General features: G+C 42.7%; 1 protein-coding gene across 2 annotated transcripts in view; it reads left to right on the top strand.

Annotated features, from left to right (window-relative positions):
• SYNPO2L (synaptopodin 2 like) overlaps positions 1–24,984 on the top strand; it is a 206,929-nt gene that overhangs the window by 89,805 nt on the left and 92,140 nt on the right. The window contains exon 2 of one of the 2 annotated variants that reach the window (XM_063961341.1): positions 2,099–2,250. The exons of the other annotated variant lie outside the window; for it this stretch is intronic. Within the exon in view, the coding sequence (XP_063817411.1) occupies positions 2,099–2,250 (152 nt within the window). The remainder of the gene's footprint in view (positions 1–2,098; positions 2,251–24,984) is intronic. 2 annotated transcript variants of the gene reach the window in all.

Raw genomic sequence — 24,984 nt, 5'->3', positions numbered from 1 at the left:
GCCACTTGTGGGTCTCCACGACACCCATAGAGTGGGAATAGAACCTGTGGCTTGATGCACCCCCCCACACACATGCACCAGCATTACGCCTCCGTGATCCCGTGGTTGGCATGTTGACCGCCGGGATCCCCAGTGGCGGTAACGCATACGCAACCCATTATAATAACCTTAGATGCATTAAGAGTTCAGGCACTGCTTTATTATACTTGATAAATAGGATCTGGAATAATACTAATAGAGGACTGCTGCGCCTCAGAGAGCTGCAGTAGAGATTTCTACAGGAGGTCACTCAACCCCCTAGGGCATGAAATACAAAAGAAATGAGATATCACTTCTGCGCTCATCAAACGGCAAAACAATGGTAAAGTGTAACAGGAGTAAGTTCGTAATCAATGGTCTTTGGAAAAAAGTCTGTTCCCTTTCTCAGTTCTTTTTCATGGAAGTAGTACAGGGTGCAGGATGCTGGATGCGTACCGTACTCACGTTAGCACGTGATATGTCCCTCGTATAAAGGTATCTTTGGTACTCCGTCCCCTTCTCTCCTTCTACTTTCTCCAAATGAGGCACTCGATTGGTTCTTATCCTCGAGGTTGGGAAAAAAGGGGAACAGGAAAACGACTGATAGTGTAGTAAGTTCGTAATACTGGGTAACCACTACTGGAGGGCGTAACTCCTATGTCCTTTTTCTTTTAATGAGGGGGTGCGTACCATACTCACATCCATACAAAAAGGGGTGTAAACACATAAAGATATCTTTAGTTCTATTGGTGGTTCATAAGTCTGCTATTATCACTCGGAGTCACCCACAAGTGAGACAGATGATAAGGATAGTGGGCGTACCCAACTCACACTTGACAGTGCGCAGACCTGTACATAAAAGTATCTTTGTGGTGGTCCTAATAATTATTAGTCTGGAATTCTACTCCTCTCCATGAGTGGCAGTGGAAGAATGGGAGTAATGAAGGATGACTTGATGCGTACCGTACTCACGTGAAAACGTGAAGTGTCCCTCGTATAAAGGTATCTTTGATATTTCGTTCCTTTCTTTCCTCCTACTTCTCCGAATCGAGCACTCGGTTGGTTTTTATCTGTATGTGCATTGTCTGCTCTTTAGTGCATGGTTAGGTCAGTGTGAAGCGAAATATCAAAGATACCTTTATACGAGGGAACTTCACGTTTTCACGTGAGTACTGTATGCATCAAGTCATCCTTCATTACTCCCATTCTTCCACTGCCACTCGTGGAGAGGAGTAGAATTCCAGACTACCAATTATTAGGACCACCCCAAAGATACCTTTATGTACAGGTCTGCGCACTGCCAAGTGTGAGTTGGGTACGCCCACTATCCTTATCATCTGTCTCACTTGTGGGTGACTCCGAGTGATAATATCAGAATTATGAACCACCAATAGAAGTAAAGATACCTTTATGCGTTTACACCCCTTTTTGTATGGATGTGAGTATGGTACGCACCCCCTCATTAAAAGAAAAAGGACATAGAAGGTTACGCCCTCCAGTAGTGGTTACCCAGTATTACGAACTTACTACACTATCAGTCGTTTTCCTGTTCCCCTTTTTTCCCAACCTCGAGGATAAGAACCAATCGAGTGCCTCATTTGGAGAAGTAGAAGGAGAGAAGGGGACGGAGTACCAAAGATACCTTTATACGAGGGACATATCACGTGCTAATGTGAGTACGGTACGCATCCAGTCATCCTGCACCCTGTACTACTTCCATGAAAAAGAACTGAGAAAGGGAACAGACTTTTTTCCAAAGACCATTGATTACGAACTTACTCCTGTTACACTTTACCATTGTTTTGTCGTTTGATGAGCGCAGAAGTGATTTCTTATTTCTTTTGTATTTGATAAATAGGATGCCCATGCAAACATTGTCGATAACTCCATATTACAAAGCCAGAAAAACCCTATCACTGCCAGAAATACCAAGCAATAAGACTATTATTCAATTAAAACAGTTTATTAAAATCTTCTGCAAATACATTTTGGATGCTGTATTGTATAATTTGTGGGCAAATCTTGGATTTACGCTGTGTTCCACGAGTAAGTCATTTGCTTGTATATTTGCCTCTTGCAGGTCCGTAAGCGCAGCAAGGCATGTCGAGGTGGGCTGAGGGAAAACGATGAGCTGATCTCCATCAATGGGAAACCTTGTGCTGGACTGTCACATGCAGAGGCAATGCTGACAATTGACTCATCTGGCGGCACTCTCCACATTCGTGTCAAGAGGTAAAAGCTCCACCGTGTTTATTCTCAATGTTGGATTTTGCATAAGCAGTGTAAAGTCTAGAGCAGTGGTTCTCAACTCTAGTCCTCAAGTACCAGCAACAGGTCATGTTTTGTGGATTCCTTTAATCATGCACAGATGAGTTAATCTATTTTGCTGGGTCAGTAATTATCCCACCTGATTTTCTACAAACAGAAATCCTCAAAACATGACCTGTGGGGAAAACTTGAGGGTTGATGTTGTAAACTACTGCGTAAACTAGTTCATATAACCCAATACAGATAACTGAAGTGTACTTGCTGCGCCTGATTTAAAATATAGAGAGCTCCTTTCTCTCAATATTACTCCGCATTATAGAAATGCCTATGGTTAGGAATTAAAAGTACCTCCTGTCTTTGAATCTAAAAAAAAAAAAGATTTGCAATTCCCTAAAACCATCTCCAAATGACTAATTAGTGGAAACAGGCTATCCATTGCCTCTTCTTGGCCGCTAGTGCACAGGTTCTCAAACTCGGTCCTCAGGACCCCAAACAGCTCACGTTTTCCAGGTCACCCTGCAGTGCGCAGGTTACTCATTACTCACTGACACATTTTAAGCTAATTATTTCACTTGTGATTCTGTGAGGAGACCTGGAAAACATGCACTGTTTGAGGTCCTGAGGACTGAGATCAGCCGCGGCCATGCGGGATGCTGGCCCAACTCGGACAGTTTTTTAATGGGCAATCACTTACAAGGAATGGCCCATGCCTTGTAAGTGATTGCCCTTTTAAAAAACGTCTGGGTATGGCTGGCATCCCACACGGCCATCGAACTCAGGCGATATTACATCCTGCCCATTGACTCTTTAGTAATCTGACTTGTGTTACAATTTGTATTGAAATCTGGTGTTTCATGTAAATTTTATATACATGCAAAATTAGATATTTTAAAGGAAATTGTGCAGCATCCATTGGCACAAGAGAAAGCTAATACATGTATTTCTGTATCAACAACAAATAAAATGTAATAAAATGCAATTAAAATGTGTTGTAGGAAATGTTTTTAATTTTTTTTGTTTTGTTTTTATTCTGTGCTATCGTTTCATCTACAGAAGTATTGAAAAACAATGCCCATTACACGGCGAAAACAGAAACTTGTGCTTTGTCCTTACTTTTAATAAAGCATTCCATGAATGTCCTTAAATAAACTATTCTTGCTGTATGGTGTGTGCTATATACTTAATGACCTTTCCCACAGAACTTCATTATATTGAAAAATATTGCATCCTTGCCTTTTTCTCTGTCATGGAGCTTCCATGATGTTGTGATGCAGTTGAGTAGAAGTTTTAGTTAGTCAAGTCGTTATTGGACAGGGGTGTCAGGACTAGTGATGTGCACCGGAAATTTTTCAGGTTTCGTGTTTTGGTTCTGGATTCGGTTCCACGGCCGTGTTTTGGATCCGGACGCGTTTTGGCAAAACCTCCCTAAAAAATTTTGGTCGGATTCGGGTGTTTTTTTACAAAAACCCCTCAAAAACAGCTTAAATCATAGAATTTGGGGGTCATTTTGATCCCATAGTATTATTAACTTCAATAACCATAATTTCCACTCATTTTCAGTCTATTCTGAACACCTCACACCTCACAATATTGGTGGTCATTCCGAGTTGTTCGCTCGGTAAATTTCTTCGCATCGCAGCGATTTTCCGCTTAGTGCGCATGCGCAATGTCCGCACTGCGACTGCGCCAAGTAAATTTGCTATGCAGTTAGGAATTTTACTCACGGTTTTTTCTTCGTTCTGGTGATCGTAATGTGATTGACCGGAAGTGGGTGTTTCTGGGCGGAAACTGGCCATTTTATGGGAGTGTGTGAAAAAACGCTACCGTTTCTGTGAAAAACGCCGGAGTGGCTGGAGAAATGGAGGAGTGTCTGGGCGAACGCTGGGTGTGTTTGTGACATCAAACCAGGAACGACAAGCACTGAACTGATCGCACTGGCAGAGTAAGCTTCGAGTTACTCAAAAACTGCACAGAGATGTCTTATCGCAATATTGCGAATCTTTCGTTCGCAATTTTAAGAAGCTAAGATTCACTCCCAGTAGGCGGCGGCTTAGCGTGTGCAAAGCTGCTAAAAGCAGCTTGCGAGCGAACAACTCGGAATGACCACCACTATTTTTAGTCCTAAAATTTGCACCAAGGTCGCTGGATGGCTAAGCTAAGCGACCCAAGTGGCCGACACAAACACCTGGCCCATCTAGGAGTGGCACTGCAGTGTCAGACAGGATGGCAGATTTAAAAAATAGTCCCCAAACAGCACATGATGCAAAGAAAAAAAGAGGTGCAATGAGGTAGTTGTGTGACTAAGCTAAGCGACCCAAGTGGCCGACACAAACACCTGGCCCATCTAGGAGTGGCACTGCAGTGTCAGACAGGATGGCAGATTTAAAAATAGTCCCCAAACAGCACATGATGCAAAGAAAAAAAGAGGTGCAATGAGGTAGCTGTGTGACTAAGCTAAGCGACTCAAGTGGCCGACACAAACACCTGGCCCATCTAGGAGTGGCACTGCAGTGTCAGACAGGATGGCAGATTTAAAAAATAGTCCCCAAACAGCACATGATGCAAAGAAAAAAAGAGGTGCAATGAGGTAGCTGTGTGACTAAGCTAAGCGACCCAAGTGGCCGACACAAACACCTGGCCCATCTAGGAGTGGCACTGCAATGTCAGACAGGATGGCAAATTTAAAAAATAGTCCCCAAACAGCACATGATGCAAAGAAAAAAATAGGTGCAATGAGGTAGCTGTGTGAATAAGCTAAGCGACCCAAGTGGCCGACACAAACACCTGGCCCATCTAGGAGTGAGTGGCACTGCAGTGTCAGACAGGATGGCAGATTTAAAAAATAGTCCCCAAACAGCACATGATGCAAAGAAAAAAAGAGGTGCAATGAGGTAGCTGTGTGGCTAAGCTAAGCGACCCAAGTGGCCGACACAAACACCTGGCCCATCTAGGAGTGGCTCTGCAGTTTTCTAGCGAGAGGATGAGTGCTTCCATCCTCATGTGAATCTGAACCACTAGCCATGAACATAGGCCAGGGCCTCAGCCGTTCCTTGCCACTCCGTGTCGTAAATGGCATATTGGCAAGTTTACGCTTCTCATCAGACGCATTTAATTTTGATTTTTGGGTAATTTTACTGAACTTTTGTAGTATACTTGACGACACAGAGGTAGAGCAGTGGACTACTGTACCGTACTGCTATATATATACTGGTGGTCACAACAACATTCTGCACTGTCCCCTCCTACTATATACTGCGCACAACTAAAATGCAGCACAGGTATGGATGCATAGTATACTTGACGACACAGAGGTGGAGCAGTGGACTACTGTACCGTACTGCTATATATATACTGGTGGTCACAGCAACATTCTGCACTGTCCCCTCCTACTATATACTGCGCACAACTAAAATTCAGCACAGGTATGGATGCATAGTATACTTGACAACACAGAGGTAGAGCAGTGGACTACTGTACCGTACTGCTATATATATACTGGTGGTCACAGCAACATTCTGCACTGTCCCCTCCTACTATATACTGCGCACAACTAAAATGCAGCACAGGTATGGATGCATAGTATACTTGACGACACAGAGGTAGAGCAGTGGACTACTGTACCGTACTGCTATATATATACTGGTGGTCAAAGCAACATTCTGCACTGTCCCCTCCTACTATATACTGCGCACAACTAAAATGCAGCACAGGTATGGATGCATAGTATACTTGACGACACAGAGGTAGAGCAGTGGACTACTGTACCGTACTGCTATATATATACTGGTGGTCACAGCAACATTCTGCACTACTATATACTACAATGCAGCACAGATATGGAGCATTTTTCAGGCAGAGAACGTAGATATTTTCAGCACACTGAGCACAGATATTTGCAAGCACACTGAGCACAGATATTTGCAGCAAACTGAGCAGATATTTGCAGCACACTGAACACAGAAACTGAGAGAACACAGCCACGTCCTCTCGCTATCATCTCCAAAGCACTAGTGAAATGGCGGCGACGTGCAGCTCCTTATATAGAATCTCGCGAGAATCCGACAGTGGGATGATGACGTTCGGGTGCGCTCGGGTTAACCGAGCAAGGTGGGAAGATTCGAGTCTGCCTCGGAACCGTGTAAAATGGGTGAAGTTCGGGGGGGTTCGGATCCCGAGGAACCGAACCCGCTCATCACTAGTCAGGACCTCTGCATACGGACCTGTGTCTGTATTTAAGCGCATTTGCCAGGCTATAATAATGCGTAAGTTATTCCTGTTATTAATACCTGCACTGATAGCTTAAACATTAAAGTGGTAGTCTATGTTAGAACAAACTCCATCCCACCTCAATTTGCAAATAGAAAATTGGTGGGTTTTTGCCCCTAACCATTAACATGAAACGCCCCACTTCAAATCGGTTGGAATATGTGTGTACAGGTGGTAGTAGTATGGCAGAGTTTATGTACACACCAGCTCCTGACTTTGGTTTTTGAATGTCTTGAGGTTCACTGAATGCAATATTGATGAATTCATTGCATCTTTTAGGTTGTTTCAAAATATTTAATCTTGCAGAAGTTATTTTCTGTGGTTGAATGTCCACGCTTTTAACCTCTGGTTCAGATGTGTCTCCAGCTGCAGCTACATCCAGTGACTTAGGGGTATATTCAATTAATGTCAGACCCTTTCTGACATGCATTTGTTAGAAAGGATCCGTCATGGGTTATTCAATAGGATATTTGGTCGTTCTCGACATTTCTGACTTTTTACAAAGTTGGATTGACACTGTCGGAAACAGGACCAAAACCTGTCGGATTTGGTCCCATTTCTGACAGCAGCACGCGGATCGGCGCCTATTCCGCCGATCCGCGTGCTTTCCAACAGCTTCCCAACAAGTTGTATTTTCCGACTTGTCGTAAAAAATTAGGCTGGATTGAATAGGGTGGAACCCCTTCCTACCTATTCCAGTTGGAAATTGCCGTTTTTCCGACAAGATGGCAGTTTCCGACTCTAATTGAATATACCCCATAGTATATTAGCTCTGAGATTCAAATTCCAGCTTTTCTGTAATTTGTGCTGTTGCTTTAAATAAGACATCTCATGACTTGAGAAGCTTTCTGGTACATGGATTCCAGAATCTGTATTTCACAATTTGGGTTTTGTTTGGACTCTGGTCAGAAACCGCTGGACTTTTCTGGCTGGTGCTGTAGTATAAGAAGTTAGGTGGTCTGATTATGCTTTTCCTCATTCAGTAAACAGAAAGGAACTGAGCTGTATAAACACATAGGAGTAGCTGAAGGAACAGTAGTAGTAGCTGGAGAGATGTACTGAAAGGAAATTGACACCTGCTGGAACAGCTGAGAAGTGCACTTTGGTCCTAATTCATGTGACCGCAATTTAGGTGACGGGACCTCCGCACACATTCATAGGTCCCATTCTGCGCATGCTCCCATAGTTAATGCTTTAACTGCGAACGCCTCTACCTGATTAACATTGCTTCCATCCGAACCTGCTTCTGTAGGCCTGCATCCTTCAGCATACATCTGTCTTTCTCCACTAGTGTCCTGTTTGCTTTTACTAACACTGTTTTGCTTAGGAATGTAGACAATTGTCAGGTGATGTTCAATTAAGTATTTCTTAAAGAAGAAATAACCTCTCTGTTTAGATATTCTCCACCGTTATTAGACCTCAGAGCCTGTGACCAGTTTGAATCTCTACTACAGATCTTTAGCAGACTGCAATTCTCTTCACTACTTTAGAATTCTTTTTAATGAAGTGTATGTGTGTCATTCATGTTAACTCATCAGTGAACATTATGAAGTATCTGTATCCACTTACTGCCTTGACTTGGACCACACACATCTGTATTTACTAACTCAAGTGGTTCTTCAGCTCTGCTTGCTGACTTTGGAAATGGTTGATGAATTTGTTTCCTGTTATATACTGCTTTCACATACAGCTTTTATTCTGTATCAGTCACTGACATCACTGTGACCATTCAGTTGAGTAGTTTTTGAACACGGTCATATCCAAGGCAATGAAATCATCTGTGTCAGAGTTCTAGTGACTGACGACATCATCGCGTAACAGTGCTGGGTATTAAGGACGTATAATTAATTGACACCGGGAGCCTGTTGCTATTTTGATCCCTTTTCTGTTCCGTACAATGCACTTTCCTTTAGTAAAGTGAACCCTGTGACCTCTTTGCTCTAGGACACTGATGGTTATATAATTATTTGTTTGCATTACTGGTACATAAAGCACGTCTTGATTCCTTGTGACTTTAGTGGGCTTTAATTGTTCCAGCTTTTGTAGCTGTAAGTACTTAATTTCCAATTCCTTTGAATGTGATAAGATCACATGCAGTTGACGTGGTGAACCACTCCTCACTGAAGCTAAAATGCTTTGTTGCGCATAAATTGATATTTACCAACAATCTCATATGTGGTTTTCTCTGATGCTCAGGGCTGATTCATCTTTGCTGTTACGTTTCTTGTTCTGCAAAGCATTCACATTTTTCTACTTGCACTCAAATGCTTTGTGACATATCTTTTGACATATGTAGCACTTGAACTTGAATTTTCTGAGATTCTCACTCTTTGTGTGTTTTGCAGTACTGCCACCAATCAACTGACAGGGCACGTGTTCTTGGGACTGCAGTATCTAACTGTGGTGGTCATTCCGAGTTGTTCGCTCGCAAGCTGCTTTTAGCAGCATTGCACACGCTAAGCCGCCGCCTACTGAGAGTGAATCTTAGCTTAGCAAAATTGCGAACGAAAGATACGCAATATTGCGAAAAGATTTATCTGTGCAGTTTCTGAGTAGCTCGAGACTTACTCTTCCAGTGCGATCAGTTTAGTGCTTGTCGTTCCTGGTTTGACGTCACAAACACACCCAGCGTTCGCCCAGACACTCCTCCGTTTCTCCAGCCACTCCCGCGTTTTTCCCAGAAACTGTAGCGTTTTTTCACACACTCCCATAAAACGGCCAGTTTCCGCCCAGAAACACCCACTTCCTGTCAATCACACAACGATCACCAGAACGAAGAAAAAACCTCGTAATGCCGTGAGTAAAATAACAATCTTCTTAGCAAATTTACTTGGCACAGTCGCAGTGCGGACATTGCGCATGCGCATTAGCGACTAATCGCTCCGTTGCGAAAAAAAAATAACGAGCGATCAACTCGGAATGACCACCCGTGTCTGTAGTGAACTTGGCAGTGTTTGCTTATAATGTCACAGCTAGAAAGTCAAACTCTGGGGTTATGTTTTGTAGCAACATGTAGTGATCTTTTCATCATCTTCTTCCATTCCTACAGACAGGAGTTGCTGAGAAATATACATAATTTTGTCAATTTAGTCAATAATACTGCTACATTCACATAACTTTGTAAATGCACGTCTCATTAATTATTCTCTTGGGACCTCTATCTTGATAAGCTGCCTGCAGTGATGTCACATGTATTTTTCTGTCATTTTCCTTTGTATGGTATAGAGCAGTGGTTCTCAAACTCGGTCCTCAGGACCCAACACAGTGCATGTTTTGCAGGTAACCCAGCAAGTGCACAGGTGTATTAATTACTCACTGACACATTTTAAAAGGTCCACAGGTGGAGCTAATTATTTCACTTGTGATTCTGTGAGGAGACCTGCAAAACATGCACCGTGTGGGGTCCTGAGGACCGAGTTTGAGAACCTGTGGTATAGAGTATATGTGTTGTTTTACACTTAAGCCAATGGCCCTCATGGATCTCCCTACATCATCTGGGTTTGGATTGTCACTAGAATCTACTGTTACTTTCCATAACCTTTCACGCTTTAGTTACATTTCCATAGCAAACTGCCATGTTGTGTAATTTTCTTCAACTTTCAGCTAGGGAAACGCCAGTATGTATGTTCCTCACAGACATAATTATGCAGCCTCTGTGCTCTAGTTAGCTTCTGCACTGGAACACTGCGCTGGAAACACTTGGTGTTGTCTTGAGGAACTTAAGTATTTTCATATAACTGAAGAGGGCTAAACCTCAAGGCTGTGGGTAGGATATGTGTTGGTCCTTTATGTGGTTTAGTGTATAGATGCTGGAGAAGAGTGTCAGTCTGTGTATTAAGGATAGAGAAAGAACAGCAGGCCAACAATCTGGTTGTATCATTAGACATTATAGGTGGGTTTACCTTTGTTGACTGGTAGCTGGCTGTAGCACCCTAATGGGGGCAGCTTTACCACCCTAATGGGTGGGTAGTCAAGGTAGAAGTTTGAGTTGGATATCTTTGGTGTGTAGTTATTTGTTTTTGACACCCTAGGCAATGCATATTGTTGTCAGATGTGAGTGCATTGATGTATTTCTATGGTTTCTGTCTGCCCTATCGTTCCCACCATACACATTCTCTTTTATTAATGTTTTAAATACATATCTAACTTTTTCTGCCAAATTTATGTCTCGGAGTCTTTATTTATTAATTGATGTAATTGCATTGTAGTTGACATGCTCATATCAGGGTCATTAGCCTATAGAAGGTAAGTGTTTTTGTGTATGTACTTTGAACTCAGCTTTTCCCTGTCATATAAGATTTAGGGGGACATTTACTAAACAGTGATAAGAGCGGAGAAGTGAGCCAGTGGAGAAGTTGCCCATGGCAACCAATCAGCACTGAAGTAACATCTATAAATTTGCATACTATAAAATGATACAGCGCTGCTGATTGGTTGATGGGGCAATTTCTCCACTGGCTCACTTCTCTGCTCTTATCACTGCTTAGTAAATGTCCCCCAAAATGATCACAATAGTTAACTGTTCCTGTGCTGATCCATTGAAAAGAAAGGGAAATGCTCCTCCCTTCTGTAATTGTTTAAACTCTGAAAGTACAAAAGTTTTGAGTGTCAGAAAGGGTACAATGGAGAACCAGGAAGGATATTTAATTTATCAAAGCATGGAGATTGGAGTGAGATAAAGTCCCGACTCCCAACCAATCAGCTATAATTTTTTCCCCAGATGTCTGTAAATGGTAGTTAGAATTGTATTGGTTAGTGCTTTATTTTCTATCTTCACTTTATCTTTCACCATGCTTTGCTAAATACACCCCCATGGATGCTAGTGCTTCCTTATTTAGATAAACATTACTAGTGTTGATAGTATCCACCTGACAACACTCATGGGGGTTGATGTGTCAAACCCTTCAAAGAGTACGGGCGGGATGTACTAAGCATTGCTTCCACATTGTGGTATATCCCGCCACTTACCACAACTAATCGCATATGTACTAACGTGACTAGTAACACAAAAAATAGCTCTCCCGGAAGAGCTGTCCTTTGTGATCACTTCCGGGTCTCGGCCCCCAGGAGTCCCTCTGCCCATGGCGGCCACAGGGGTGCTAGGAGGGATCCGACTGAATCCCTCTCAGGGGGAAAAGCGGAAAGAAGCTTATAGGCTTCTAAAGGGTAATGCCCCAATGCAACGAAGCTCCAGGATGAGGGGCCTAGTACATATGTAAAACGGGAGTTGTCAGGGTTATGGCCCCATTTTCACTTTAGTACATTCCGCCCTACATGACAAGTTGCCGATAGCAGACAATAAGCTTTTAGCTATCCTTTAACTTGTACATTCTGTGAAATGATAGGTAGAATCTGATTGATTGATTGGTTGCTATATGTTTACACTTGCCCGCTTCAGAATGTATGACACATCACCCCCAAACACACTTGCCTACCCTCCCGCATCCTGCAGGAGACACCCAGTTCAGGGTTTAGTCTCCCGCTACCCTGGAAAGTTAATTAAAAGTCCTGGATTCCCCTGCTCTGTCCTGTTCTACAGGTATATCTGTGTACTGTACTATACGTGTATGCCTGCCACTGTGTGTATGGGGAGTATAGGCTGAGCTCTGTGAGGGTATAGGGGGTGTGTGCTGGGCACTATATGGGTATGAGGGTATATGCTGAATACTGTATGGCTATAGGGGGTGTACAGTATGTTGTGCACTGCGTGGTATATACTCAAAATACCAACAGATCTTTCAAGTGGCAGCAGCCATGTCTTTATCTTAGTACTATAGTTTACACCTGCCACTGCTGGACACACCCCTAAATGGCAATAGATATGCCCATAAGTGGATTTAGACATGCCCTTTGGGCAGAGCATGATACGCCCCCTCAATGGGTGTGGCACATTCTATTACCAGCTATAATCTCCCTGAAACTTATTTTCTAAAGTATGTAAGTATGTCCACGTATGATGGAAGGGGTATTTAAAAGTGGTCAACTCCTAACTTCTTTATACATACTGTATGTAGTATGGGATCCAGTCAGGATCCTGGCAGTTGAAATACAGATGTGCTGGCATCCCGACTGGTGACTGCTAACGAGAAGGAGTGACTGTGGGTTAGGTTTAGGCTGCGGGAAGGGCGTGGTGGGTTTGGATTAGGCTGCAGGGGTGGGGAAGGGTTAGCCTTAGGCAGAGCTGGATTAAGGCATTGGGGGGCCCGGGGTTCTTAAAACAGGGGGGCCCTAAGGTCTAAAATTAAAAAATGTGTATATATATATATATATATATATATATACAAATGGAAGGATAGGCACTCCAAAATGCTTTGATATAGATAATGCCGGTGCCTCCGTAAAAATGCAACACAGAAGACCAAAGACGTGGCACTCACGGCACAATTGCAACAAATCACAAGGACATCAGTAGCTGAAGTAATGCAACGTTTCAGTGGCAGTCCACTGTCGTCAGTGGACTGCCACTGAAACGTTGCATTACTTCAGCTACTGATGTCCTTGTGATTTGTTGCAATTGTGCCGTGAGTGCCACGTCTTTGGTCTTCTATATATATATATATATATATATATATATATAGCAACTGTAGTCGGCAGCACACGGCATAATAACCACAAAGAGTCAGGATTACTGCAACGTTTCGATGTATATTTTACATCGTCATCAGGCAAAGAATATACAAACACAAAACTCTGCTCACCTTATATCCCCACCATGTGCAGCGGCGGCCACGGCGTCCGGAAACAGGAAGTGAGGCGCCCACAAGTGACGTCATCACACCCCGTCCGTAGCCATGGTAACCACTTGTAAACAATATAGTGAACAATAAAAACGGCAGCAGCGAGGGCAGTAACACCAAATGGAAACGACACAGGACACAAGAAACCCCAAAAATACAAAAAAACATAAAAAATCGGCTTGTTAAATATAGATATAATACAATACAAACCATCAAAAATCCTATCACAAATAACCCTGCACCATAAATGCACATAGAGCCAGTCTGAATACCATGGGGAGAGTATAATAGACCATTATATATTAAATAAATGCATGTAAACCCAAATTATCATTAAGACCACGGGGCGCAAGAGAACCTAATCTAAAAATCCAACCAGATTCACATTTAAGCAATTTAAGTGAACGATTACCCCCCCGCAATGATGGAGGAATATGATCAATGATCATGTATCTAAGATTGGCCATGCTGTGACGCGCCTCTAAAAAGTGGCGCGCCACAGGATGGTCACTTTTACCAGAATCAATGGCAGCACGTATAGTGGAACGGTGTCCCGCCATTCGTTCCCGTAAAGTCCTGTCGGTTTTACCGACATAAATCAGTCCACATGGACATTTGATGATATACACAATGAATTTAGTTGTGCATGTCACCTTATGTCGAATGAAGAACTTTTTTCCACTATATGGATGACAGAAACTTTCTCCAGCTATCAAATACCGACAGGTAACACAATTAAACACTTGTAGCAACCATTACGTCGACTCAAAAAATGTTGAGAACTGATAGTATTCGACATATTGGAGACGTCAGTTTTAACAACCCAGTCACGAATATTCCGTCCCCTGGTGTAGCATGACATGAGTCTATTATCACCAAGGTTGAGTTCCTGATCAGTACTCACTATAGGCCATAGTTGTTTCGACACAGATTTAATAGCACCACTACACACATTAAAGTGATTGACCCATGGTAGACACTTGTCCAAGGTCCTCTCTCTCTTTGTGTGCAGTAATTCACTTCTAGCCTTACCTAGTGCTTTCTTTTTAGCCAGAATGAGCTGTGGTAAAGAATAACCTCTGGACAAGAATTTATCAATCATGTTATCGATTTGGATACATGCATCATTGGCATTGCTGCAAATGCGACAAGCTCTAAGAAACTGTGAATAGGGGAGTCCATATTTCAAAGATTTAGGATGAAAACTAGTCGAATGTAACAAAGTATTTCTATCAGTATTCTTAGTGTGCAAATTAGTGGAAATATGTTGATTCTCAATTGAGACCATCACATCAAGAAAATTAATGGACTTATCACTAATATCACATGAGAATTTAATAGGACAATCAGACCCGTTGTGTACCTCAACAAATGATACTAACTGTTCTTTAGTACCAGTCCAAATCAAAAATAAATCATCTATGTACCGAACGTAAAAAAATATTTTATCAAAAATATTAATATTACTGAAAAAAAATATCCTGCTCTGCTCTAAACATGTAAGAATTAGCGTACGATGGGGCCACATTCGACCCCATCGCACAACCGGAGACTTGTAAATAAAATCGGCCGTCAAAAATAAAGTAATTACATGTCAATATAATCTCCAAAAGGTCACAAATCAGGTCTATGTCAGGTCCAACATATAGAGGATTGTTAGTTAATAAATGACGCACTGCAGCAATGCCATCAGGATTAGGAATAATGGTATATAAACTAGACACATCCAAACTACATAGAAGACTGTTATCAGGAATATTCTCAATTTCTGATAATTTGTTCAAAAAGCTGGTCGTGTCAAGTAAATATCCTGGGTGTCCCAGAATACAGGGTTGCAATAGACTATCCAAGTACACAGAACAATTTTGAAATAATGAGTCCCGGGCAGCAATAATTGGACGTCCCGGAGGGTGGGATGCATCCTTGTGTATCTTAGGCAAAGTATACAACAAAGGTGCAACCGGCCATTTAGGTAACAAAGCGTCACATAGTGACTGAGGGATGTGTCCATCACTAACTGCACGGGACAACCTTTTGGATAATTTTAAAGCAAACTCTGAAGTAGGATCATGGTCCAGCAATCTATAAACTGAATTATCGGCTAATTGTCGCATAATTTCTGATTTATAATCAACTAAATCCTGGACAACGATAGCCCCGCCCTTATCAGCGGGGCGGATGATTATATCATTGTAACTGGCAAGGTTCTTAAGTGCCTGGAATTCAACAGCAGATAGATTGCTAGGACCATGTATACCCTCATGATTATTTTCAATAGCTTTACTAACATCATGTGTAAGCATGCGGGAAAAAGTTTTAATCGACATATTGTTAGTATATGGGTCAAAAGAAGATTTTTTCTGTAATCTCTGTAACTGGGCCGGGAGAGAATCCCGCTCACTATAGCCATGATTACCAACATTGGCCCTAGAGCCATGAAAATGTTCATGCAAACGAAGTTGTCTGTTCAATTTATACTGTTCCACCTCCCATTTAAATTCATCAAATCGTACAGTCGGGACGAACGATAGTCCCAAACCAAGAACCTTCAACTCAGTCCCAGTTAGAACACGAGAGGACAAATTAAATATTACTTTCTCCTTTGTGATGGTGGTCTGCCTGGCCTTCCTCGACCGCGCTTTGCACCCCCCCTGGCGCGTCCGCCGCCGCGGATTTGCATGCGGGTCTGGACGCCTAAAGGGATCGCTGCAGAAGTTTTCCTGTTAGACACATCATTGTAATCAGAGTCACTGGTGGTGGGATTTTCTGGTAAGGAATCAGAGTCCTCTCTGGGCCTATAAGGTCGTCTCCTATTTTGATAAGGCCTGTTATTACGCTCTGATCCTATCCATAAATACACATTATTCTGGTCATAATCAGCTGTAACTTTGTTCAATTTATGACGCTTAAACTGAACCAGATCACGTTTATAAACTGCAACTTGTTTGTCCAGTTTTTCCAACCACTTAGTGTCCTTATCAGCTTCCAAGATCCCATAAAATGAAGTTTCAAAACCCTTTATTTTCTCACGTATCACCGTCAGCTCCCTACTGGCTTCTTCTATGACAAGTAACATGAGATCATAACTACATTTGTTCAATATAGCAATCCAGCGTTTGCAGAACGTGGCATTATATCTGCCAATAGTAGGACAATTTTTGACCCTAAACCCACGTGGAATCATCTTCTCTTTATAATAATTGCTTAATGTCACCCCATGGTAATAAAAGTCCAGCTCACGCTGTTTCAATTTTAAAATGTCACGAAACAAATGTTCCACAGATTTCTCTGTCTCATCCCCAAAGGCATCTTTAAACAGAATCCCATCAGCCTCAGACTCTGAAAAAGTCAAACTGGTACCTTGTGTAACTTTGGCCATATTAATGGCTTCATATACTGCATCTTCAATATGCTCACCTCCCGTGGGCTGTCCTCCCTCCGCCATAGTAAAAACAGCACACACAGTGTGAAGAAGAAATCAGAGTCCTGATGATCAATCCAATGATAAAGATACAGGGTGCTATAGCCCAATTAGGAATGCTCCTGCGGCAAACCAAATATACAACACTAAGCAGTGGGGCAGCACACCTTTTTTTAACATGATAGTCCCGGTGCCAGCCGTAGAAAACTCCCCGGCAAGGAGTCCAAAATCAACAGCAACTGTAGTCGGCAGCACACGGCATAATAACCACAAAGAGTCAGGATTACTGCAACGTTTCGATGTATATTTTACATCGTCATCAGGCAAAGAATATACAAACACAAAACTCTGCTCACCTTATATCCCCACCATGTGCAGCGGCGGCCACGGCCACGGCCACGGAAACAGGAAGTGAGGCGCCCACAAGTGACGTCATCACACCCCGTCCGTAGCCATGGTAACCACTTGTAAACAATTTTTATTGTTCACTATATTGTTTACAAGTGGTTACCATGGCTACGGACGGGGTGTGATGACGTCACTTGTGGGCGCCTCACTTCCTGTTTCCGGACGCCGTGGCCGCCGCTGCACATGGTGGGGATATAAGGTGAGCAGAGTTTTGTGTTTGTATATTCTTTGCCTGATGACGATGTAAAATATACATCGAAACGTTGCAGTAATCCTGACTCTTTGTGGTTATTATGCCGTGTGCTGCCGACTACAGTTGCTGTTGATTTTGGACTCCTTGCCGGGGAGTTTTCTACGGCTGGCACCGGGACTATCATGTTAAAAAAGGTGTGCTGCCCCACTGCTTAGTGTTGTATATTTGGTTTGCCGCAGGAGCATTCCTAATTGGGCTATAGCACCCTGTATCTTTATCATTGGATTGATCATCAGGACTCTGATTTCTTCTTCACACTGTGTGTGCTGTTTTTACTATGGCGGAGGGAGGACTGCCCACTGGAGGTGAGCATATTGAAGATGCAGTATATGAAGCCATTAATATGGCCAAAGTTACACAAGGTACCAGTTTGACTTTTTCAGAGTCTGAGGCTGATGGGATTCTGTTTAAAGATGCCTTTGGGGATGAGACAGAGAAATCTGTGGAACATTTGTTTCGTGACATTTTAAAATTGAAACAGCGTGAGCTGGACTTTTATTACCATGGGGTGACATTAAGCAATTATTATAAAGAGAAGATGATTCCACGTGGGTTTAGGGTCAAAAATTGTCCTACTATTGGCAGATATAATGCCACGTTCTGCAAACGCTGGATTGCTATATTGAACAAATGTAGTTATGATCTCATGTTACTTGTCATAGAAGAAGCCAGTAGGGAGCTGACGGTGATACGTGAGAAAATAAAGGGTTTTGAAACTTCATTTTATGGGATCTTGGAAGCTGATAAGGACACTAAGTGGTTGGAAAAACTGGACAAACAAGTTGCAGTTTATAAACGTGATCTGGTTCAGTTTAAGCGTCATAAATTGAACAAAGTTACAGCTGATTATGACCAGAATAATGTGTATTTATGGATAGGATCAGAGCGTAATAACAGGCCTTATCAAAATAGGAGACGACCTTATAGGCCCAGAGAGGACTCTGATTCCTTACCAGAAAATCCCACCACCAGTGACTCTGATTACAATGATGTGTCTAACAGGAAAACTTCTGCAGCGATCCCTTTAGGCGTCCAGACCCGCATGCAAATCCGCGGCGGCGGACGCGCCGGGGGGGGTGCAAAGCGCGGTCGAGGAAGGCCAGGCAGACCACCATCACAAAGGAGAAAGTAATATTTAATTTGTCCTCTCGTGTTCTAACTGGGACTGAGTTGAAGGTTCTTGGTTTGGGACTATCGTTCGTCCCGACTGTACGATTTGATGAATTTAAATGGGAGGTGGAACAGTATAAATTGAACAGACAACTTCGTTTGCATGAACATTTTCATGGCTCTAGGGCCAATGTTGGTAATCATGGCTATAGTGAGCGGGATTCTCTCCCGGCCCAGTTACAGAGATTACAGAAAAAATCTTCTTTTGACCCATATACTAACAATATGTCGATTAAAACTTTTTCCCGCATGCTTACACATGATGTTAGTAAAGCTATTGAAAATAATCATGAGGGTATACATGGTCCTAGCAATCTATCTGCTGTTGAATTCCAGGCACTTAAGAACCTTGCCAGTTACAATGATATAATCATCCGCCCCGCTGATAAGGGCGGGGCTATCGTTGTCCAGGATTTAGTTGATTATAAATCAGAAATTATGCGACAATTAGCCGATAATTCAGTTTATAGATTGCTGGACCATGATCCTACTTCAGAGTTTGCTTTAAAATTATCCAAAAGGTTGTCCCGTGCAGTTAGTGATGGACACATCCCTCAGTCACTATGTGACGCTTTGTTACCTAAATGGCCGGTTGCACCTTTGTTGTATACTTTGCCTAAGATACACAAGGATGCATCCCACCCTCCGGGACGTCCAATTATTGCTGCCCGGGACTCATTATTTCAAAATTGTTCTGTGTACTTGGATAGTCTATTGCAACCCTGTATTCTGGGACACCCAGGATATTTACTTGACACGACCAGCTTTTTGAACAAATTATCAGAAATTGAGAATATTCCTGATAACAGTCTTCTATGTAGTTTGGATGTGTCTAGTTTATATACCATTATTCCTAATCCTGATGGCATTGCTGCAGTGCGTCATTTATTAACTAACAATCCTCTATATGTTGGACCTGACATAGACCTGATTTGTGACCTTTTGGAGATTATATTGACATGTAATTACTTTATTTTTGACGGCCGATTTTATTTACAAGTCTCCGGTTGTGCGATGGGGTCGAATGTGGCCCCATCGTACGCTAATTCTTACATGTTTAGAGCAGAGCAGGATATTTTTTTTCAGTAATATTAATATTTTTGATAAAATATTTTTTTACGTTCGGTACATAGATGATTTATTTTTGATTTGGACTGGTACTAAAGAACAGTTAGTATCATTTGTTGAGGTACACAACGGGTCTGATTGTCCTATTAAATTCTCATGTGATATTAGTGATAAGTCCATTAATTTTCTTGATGTGATGGTCTCAATTGAGAATCAACATATTTCCACTAATTTGCACACTAAGAATACTGATAGAAATACTTTGTTACATTCGACTAGTTTTCATCCTAAATCTTTGAAATATGGACTCCCCTATTCACAGTTTCTTAGAGCTTGTCGCATTTGCAGCAATGCCAATGATGCATGTATCCAAATCGATAACATGATTGATAAATTCTTGTCCAGAGGTTATTCTTTACCACAGCTCATTCTGGCTAAAAAGAAAGCACTAGGTAAGGCTAGAAGTGAATTACTGCACACAAAGAGAGAGAGGACCTTGGACAAGTGTCTACCATGGGTCAATCACTTTAATGTGTGTAGTGGTGCTATTAAATCTGTGTCGAAACAACTATGGCCTATAGTGAGTACTGATCAGGAACTCAACCTTGGTGATAATAGACTCATGTCATGCTACACCAGGGGACGGAATATTCGTGACTGGGTTGTTAAAACTGACGTCTCCAATATGTCGAATACTATCAGTTCTCAACATTTTTTGAGTCGACGTAATGGTTGCTACAAGTGTGTTAATTGTGTTACCTGTCGGTATTTGATAGCTGGAGAAAGTTTCTGTCATCCATATAGTGGAAAAAAGTTCTTCATTCGACATAAGGTGACATGCACAACTAAATTCATTGTGTATATCATCAAATGTCCATGTGGACTGATTTATGTCGGTAAAACCGACAGGACTTTACGGGAACGAATGGCGGGACACCGTTCCACTATACGTGCTGCCATTGATTCTGGTAAAAGTGACCATCCTGTGGCGCGCCACTTTTTAGAGGCGCGTCACAGCATGGCCAATCTTAGATACATGATCATTGATCATATTCCTCCATCATTGCGGGGGGGTAATCGTTCACTTAAATTGCTTAAATGTGAATCTGGTTGGATTTTTAGATTAGGTTCTCTTGCGCCCCGTGGTCTTAATGATAATTTGGGTTTACATGCATTTATTTAATATATAATGGTCTATTATACTCTCCCCATGGTATTCAGACTGGCTCTATGTGCATTTATGGTGCAGGGTTATTTGTGATAGGATTTTTGATGGTTTGTATTGTATTATATCTATATTTAACAAGCCGATTTTTTATGTTTTTTTGTATTTTTTGGGTTTCTTGTGTCCTGTGTCGTTTCCATTTGGTGTTACTGCCCTCGCTGCTGCCGTTTTTATTGTTCACTATATTGTTTACAAGTGGTTACCATGGCTACGGACGGGGTGTGATGACGTCACTTGTGGGCGCCTCACTTCCTGTTTCCGGACGCCGTGGCCGCCGCTGCACATGGTGGGGATATAAGGTGAGCAGAGTTTTGTGTTTGTATATTCTTTGCCTGATGACGATGTAAAATATACATCGAAACGTTGCAGTAATCCTGACTCTTTGTGGTTATTATGCCGTGTGCTGCCGACTACAGTTGCTGTTGATTTTGGACTCCTTGCCGGGGAGTTTTCTACGGCTGGCACCGGGACTATCATGTTAAAAAAGGTGTGCTGCCCCACTGCTTAGTGTTATATATATATATATACATATATATGATACACAATGTACCGTTTGAACTAGGGGCGTATCGGGTAGTTTGGATAAATTAGCTACTTTACATATATATATATATATATATATATACACACACACACTCACCGCAGCCTAACACTAACACTCCCACCGCAGCCTAACCCTAACACTCCCACCGCAGCCTAACCCTAACACTCCCACCACAGCCTAAGCCTAACCCTAACACTCCCACCGCAGCCTAACCCTAACACTCCCACCGCAGCCTAACTCTAACACTCCCCATCCCGCATGTTAACTCTCCGTGGGCCTGGCAAACACTCATTCGGGATTCCAGTGGTCAGGGATCCGAGCAGTGTCGTAATTCCGGTGTCTGTATTTCGAATGCTGGGATCCCTACTGCCAGGAACCCCACCCTGCTCCTATATATATATATATATATATATACATATATATTATTTATATATATATATATATATATATATATAGTACAGAATAAACAGCGGCACTCAGGGTCTTCTGTGTCCAAAAAAAACTGTATTGAACAACCGACGTTTCGAGGCTCGCAGACGCTTCCCCCCCCCTTATTCACACCTTGAAAAAGGGTCTGCGAGCCTCGAAACGTCAGTTGTATGTGACTTGTTCAATACAGTTTTTTTTGGACACAGAAGACCCTGAGTGCCGCTGTTTATTCTGTGCTACACCTCCGCCACACGGAGGGCACCTGGGCATTGTTTACAGATCAAAGGGAGTGCCGGACTACCTACATGTAAATAATAAAAAAAAAAAAAAATATATATATATATATATATATATATAAAACAATCCACAATCCGGCACTCCCTCGTAAGCCACAGAAATAACCTGCCAGGGTGCCCTCTGGGAGTGTATCTTAGCTTAGCAGTATTGCGAACTAAATATTAGCAGAACTGCTACTAAATAATTTGCAGCAGTTTCTGAGTAGCTCCAGACCTACTCCTAGATTGCGATCAGCTCAGTCTGTTTAGTTCCTGGTTTGACGTCACACACACGCCTAGCGTCTGGCCAGCCACTCCCCCGTTTCTCCAGACACTCCCGCATTTTTACCTGGCATGCCTGCGTTTTTTAGCACACTCCCTGAAAACGGCCAGTTTCCGCCCAGAAACACCCACTTCCTGTCAATCACACTACGATCCCTCTAGCAATGAAAAAACATCGGTCGGCCTTGTGTAAATCTGCTAAGTTTTGTGTGAAAGTACTTAGCGCATGCGCGATGCGTACCATGCGCATGCACATTTTCCACCTAATCGCTCCGTTGCGAAAAACGGCAACGAGCGAACAACTCGGAATGACCACCCAAGTCCGAGAGCTGCCACTGAAGAAATATATATATATATATATATATATATATATATACACTGTGTACACTGAGTGTGTGTGTGTGTGTGTGTGTGTATATATATATATATACTGTATATATATATATATATATATACTGTGTGTGTGTGTGTATGTATACACACACACACACACACACACACACACACACACACACACACACACACACACACACACACACACACACCCCCCAGAGCCTATGTTTAAATTGAATACATAACTTAAAAGAAAATAAACAAACAGCCTATTCTGACCTTACAGACCTTACTGCCTCCGCACCCGGCCAGTACACACGCGCTGGCAGGGAGCTTCCTTCTTTCCTGCAGCCTGCGTGCTCAGCCAGTCGCTGAGCAGCAGGCTGCAAAGTGAAACACTATTGGGCAGCTGAGCCGTCGCTCAGCAACGGCCCAGGAAGCTCTCTGCTGCACCGGCGGCTGTGTGAGCGGCGGCTGCTGCTGGGCAGACAGTGGGGAGGGGAGCGCAGTGAGGTGCCGCGGATCGGATTACAGATCCGATCTGTGGCGCGTGACGGGAGGCCCTTTCAGACAGGGGGGCCCGGGGTACTTAACACCGGAGCCCCCCCCTTAATCCGGCTCTGGCCTTAGGTGGCGGGGAGAGGGGGGGGGGTTGGGTTTGACACCCCTGGGGAGGGTTAAGGTTAGTCTGCAGGAGAAGGGTAGGGGGAAGCCCCAACCTGTTGTATGGCATTTACTATAATATTTAAGGCTTTAGTATTTGAAACCATGAACACTAACTGAACACAGCCCTACAATGTTTAGAATAAAGCTTTACTTAACCCATTGCTAACAAAGAAGTGATCATCATCTAGACCACAGGTTCTCAAACTCTGTCCCCAGGACCCCACACAATGCATGTTTTGCAGGTCTCCTCACAAAATCACAAGTGAAATAATTAGCTCCACCTGTGGACCTTTTAAAAAGTGTCAGTGAGTAATTAATACAACCTGTGCACCTACTGGGATACCTGCAAAACATGCACTGTGTGGGGTCCTGAGTACCGAGTTTGAGAACCCCTGATCTAGACTCTAGAGGTCCAGTATGTATGTTCATAGAATGTACATTCTGAATGTTTGGTGACAACTGTGAAAATGAGATGTAACAGATGTAATAAAAGAGACTGTAAACTACATCAAATCAGTAAACGTCTGAATGTGACCTTTTTCTGCGGTATACAGCTGCTTAGAGAACAAGCAGGAGACATAATAGTTTATTATAGCAGCAAAGTCAACAGCTTTACATGTCTGAAAATAGCGCTCCCCTCACCCACCTTACTTAATTGTAAAATGAAGGACTCTCCCCACCTGTTGAGGAGAAATAGCATCACTCCCAGAGATACACTATTGATTTTCACATGGCATTAACTGCTTCTCTCCACGGCACACATGTAATGACGGCTAAACATTAATGACTTAAACAGCTGAGTGGAACCAGTGCTTTGTTACTGCAAACTGATAGCTGCGTAAACATCTCTGCTAATGCATACTGTGTGGAGTTTGTGTTATCCTAATTATTATTCACAAATCACACTTATGTTAAAGCTATGACTAAATGCAAGATATGTTTTAGTTATACATGGTGTGCAGCCAGGAAGAGAAAGTACATCATGGGGGGAATGTGAGAGGGTGTGAGAATCAGAAAGTGAGAGATTTGGGGAGATTTCTTCTGTTTTTTAAAGTGGCAATCATTTACATGGCAAAACCAGGTTGAAAAAAGCTGTACTCTTATAATGCATAGTTTTATTAACTTTGCCAATATTTTAATATTTACAAGTTTTAAAAAAAATAAATAAATAGCCAGCTCTTTCATTTCTGATACATATTCTGATGCATGAATATAATTTACTCAGATTATTACACCATTCAGAGTTAATCTTGTTTTGCTAATATTTTAGTTTTTATTAGAAAGGAGGGATTACAGTTTCCCCTAAACTAGCAGCTTCTCCGGTAATTGATTACCAATTTCAGCGGGTGTGGTATGGTATGCCGGCGGTCGGGCTCCCGGCGATCAGCATACCGGCGCCGGGAGCCCGACCGCCGGTTTACCAACAGTGTGGCGAGCGCAAATGAGCCCCTTGCGGGCTCGCTGCGCTCGCCACGCTGCAGCCACGCTATTTTATTCTCCCTCCAGGGGGGTCGTGGACCCCCACGAGGGAGAATAAGTGTCGGTATGCCGGCTGTCGGGATTCCGGTGCCGGTATACTGTGCGCTGGGATCCCGACAGCCGGCATACTGAAGACCACCCA

The sequence above is a fragment of the Pseudophryne corroboree genome, chromosome 3, assembly GCF_028390025.1.
Source record: "Pseudophryne corroboree isolate aPseCor3 chromosome 3, aPseCor3.hap2, whole genome shotgun sequence".
Taxonomy (NCBI): Eukaryota; Metazoa; Chordata; class Amphibia; order Anura; family Myobatrachidae; genus Pseudophryne; species Pseudophryne corroboree.
This window is presented reverse-complemented; position numbering and strand designations above follow the sequence as displayed.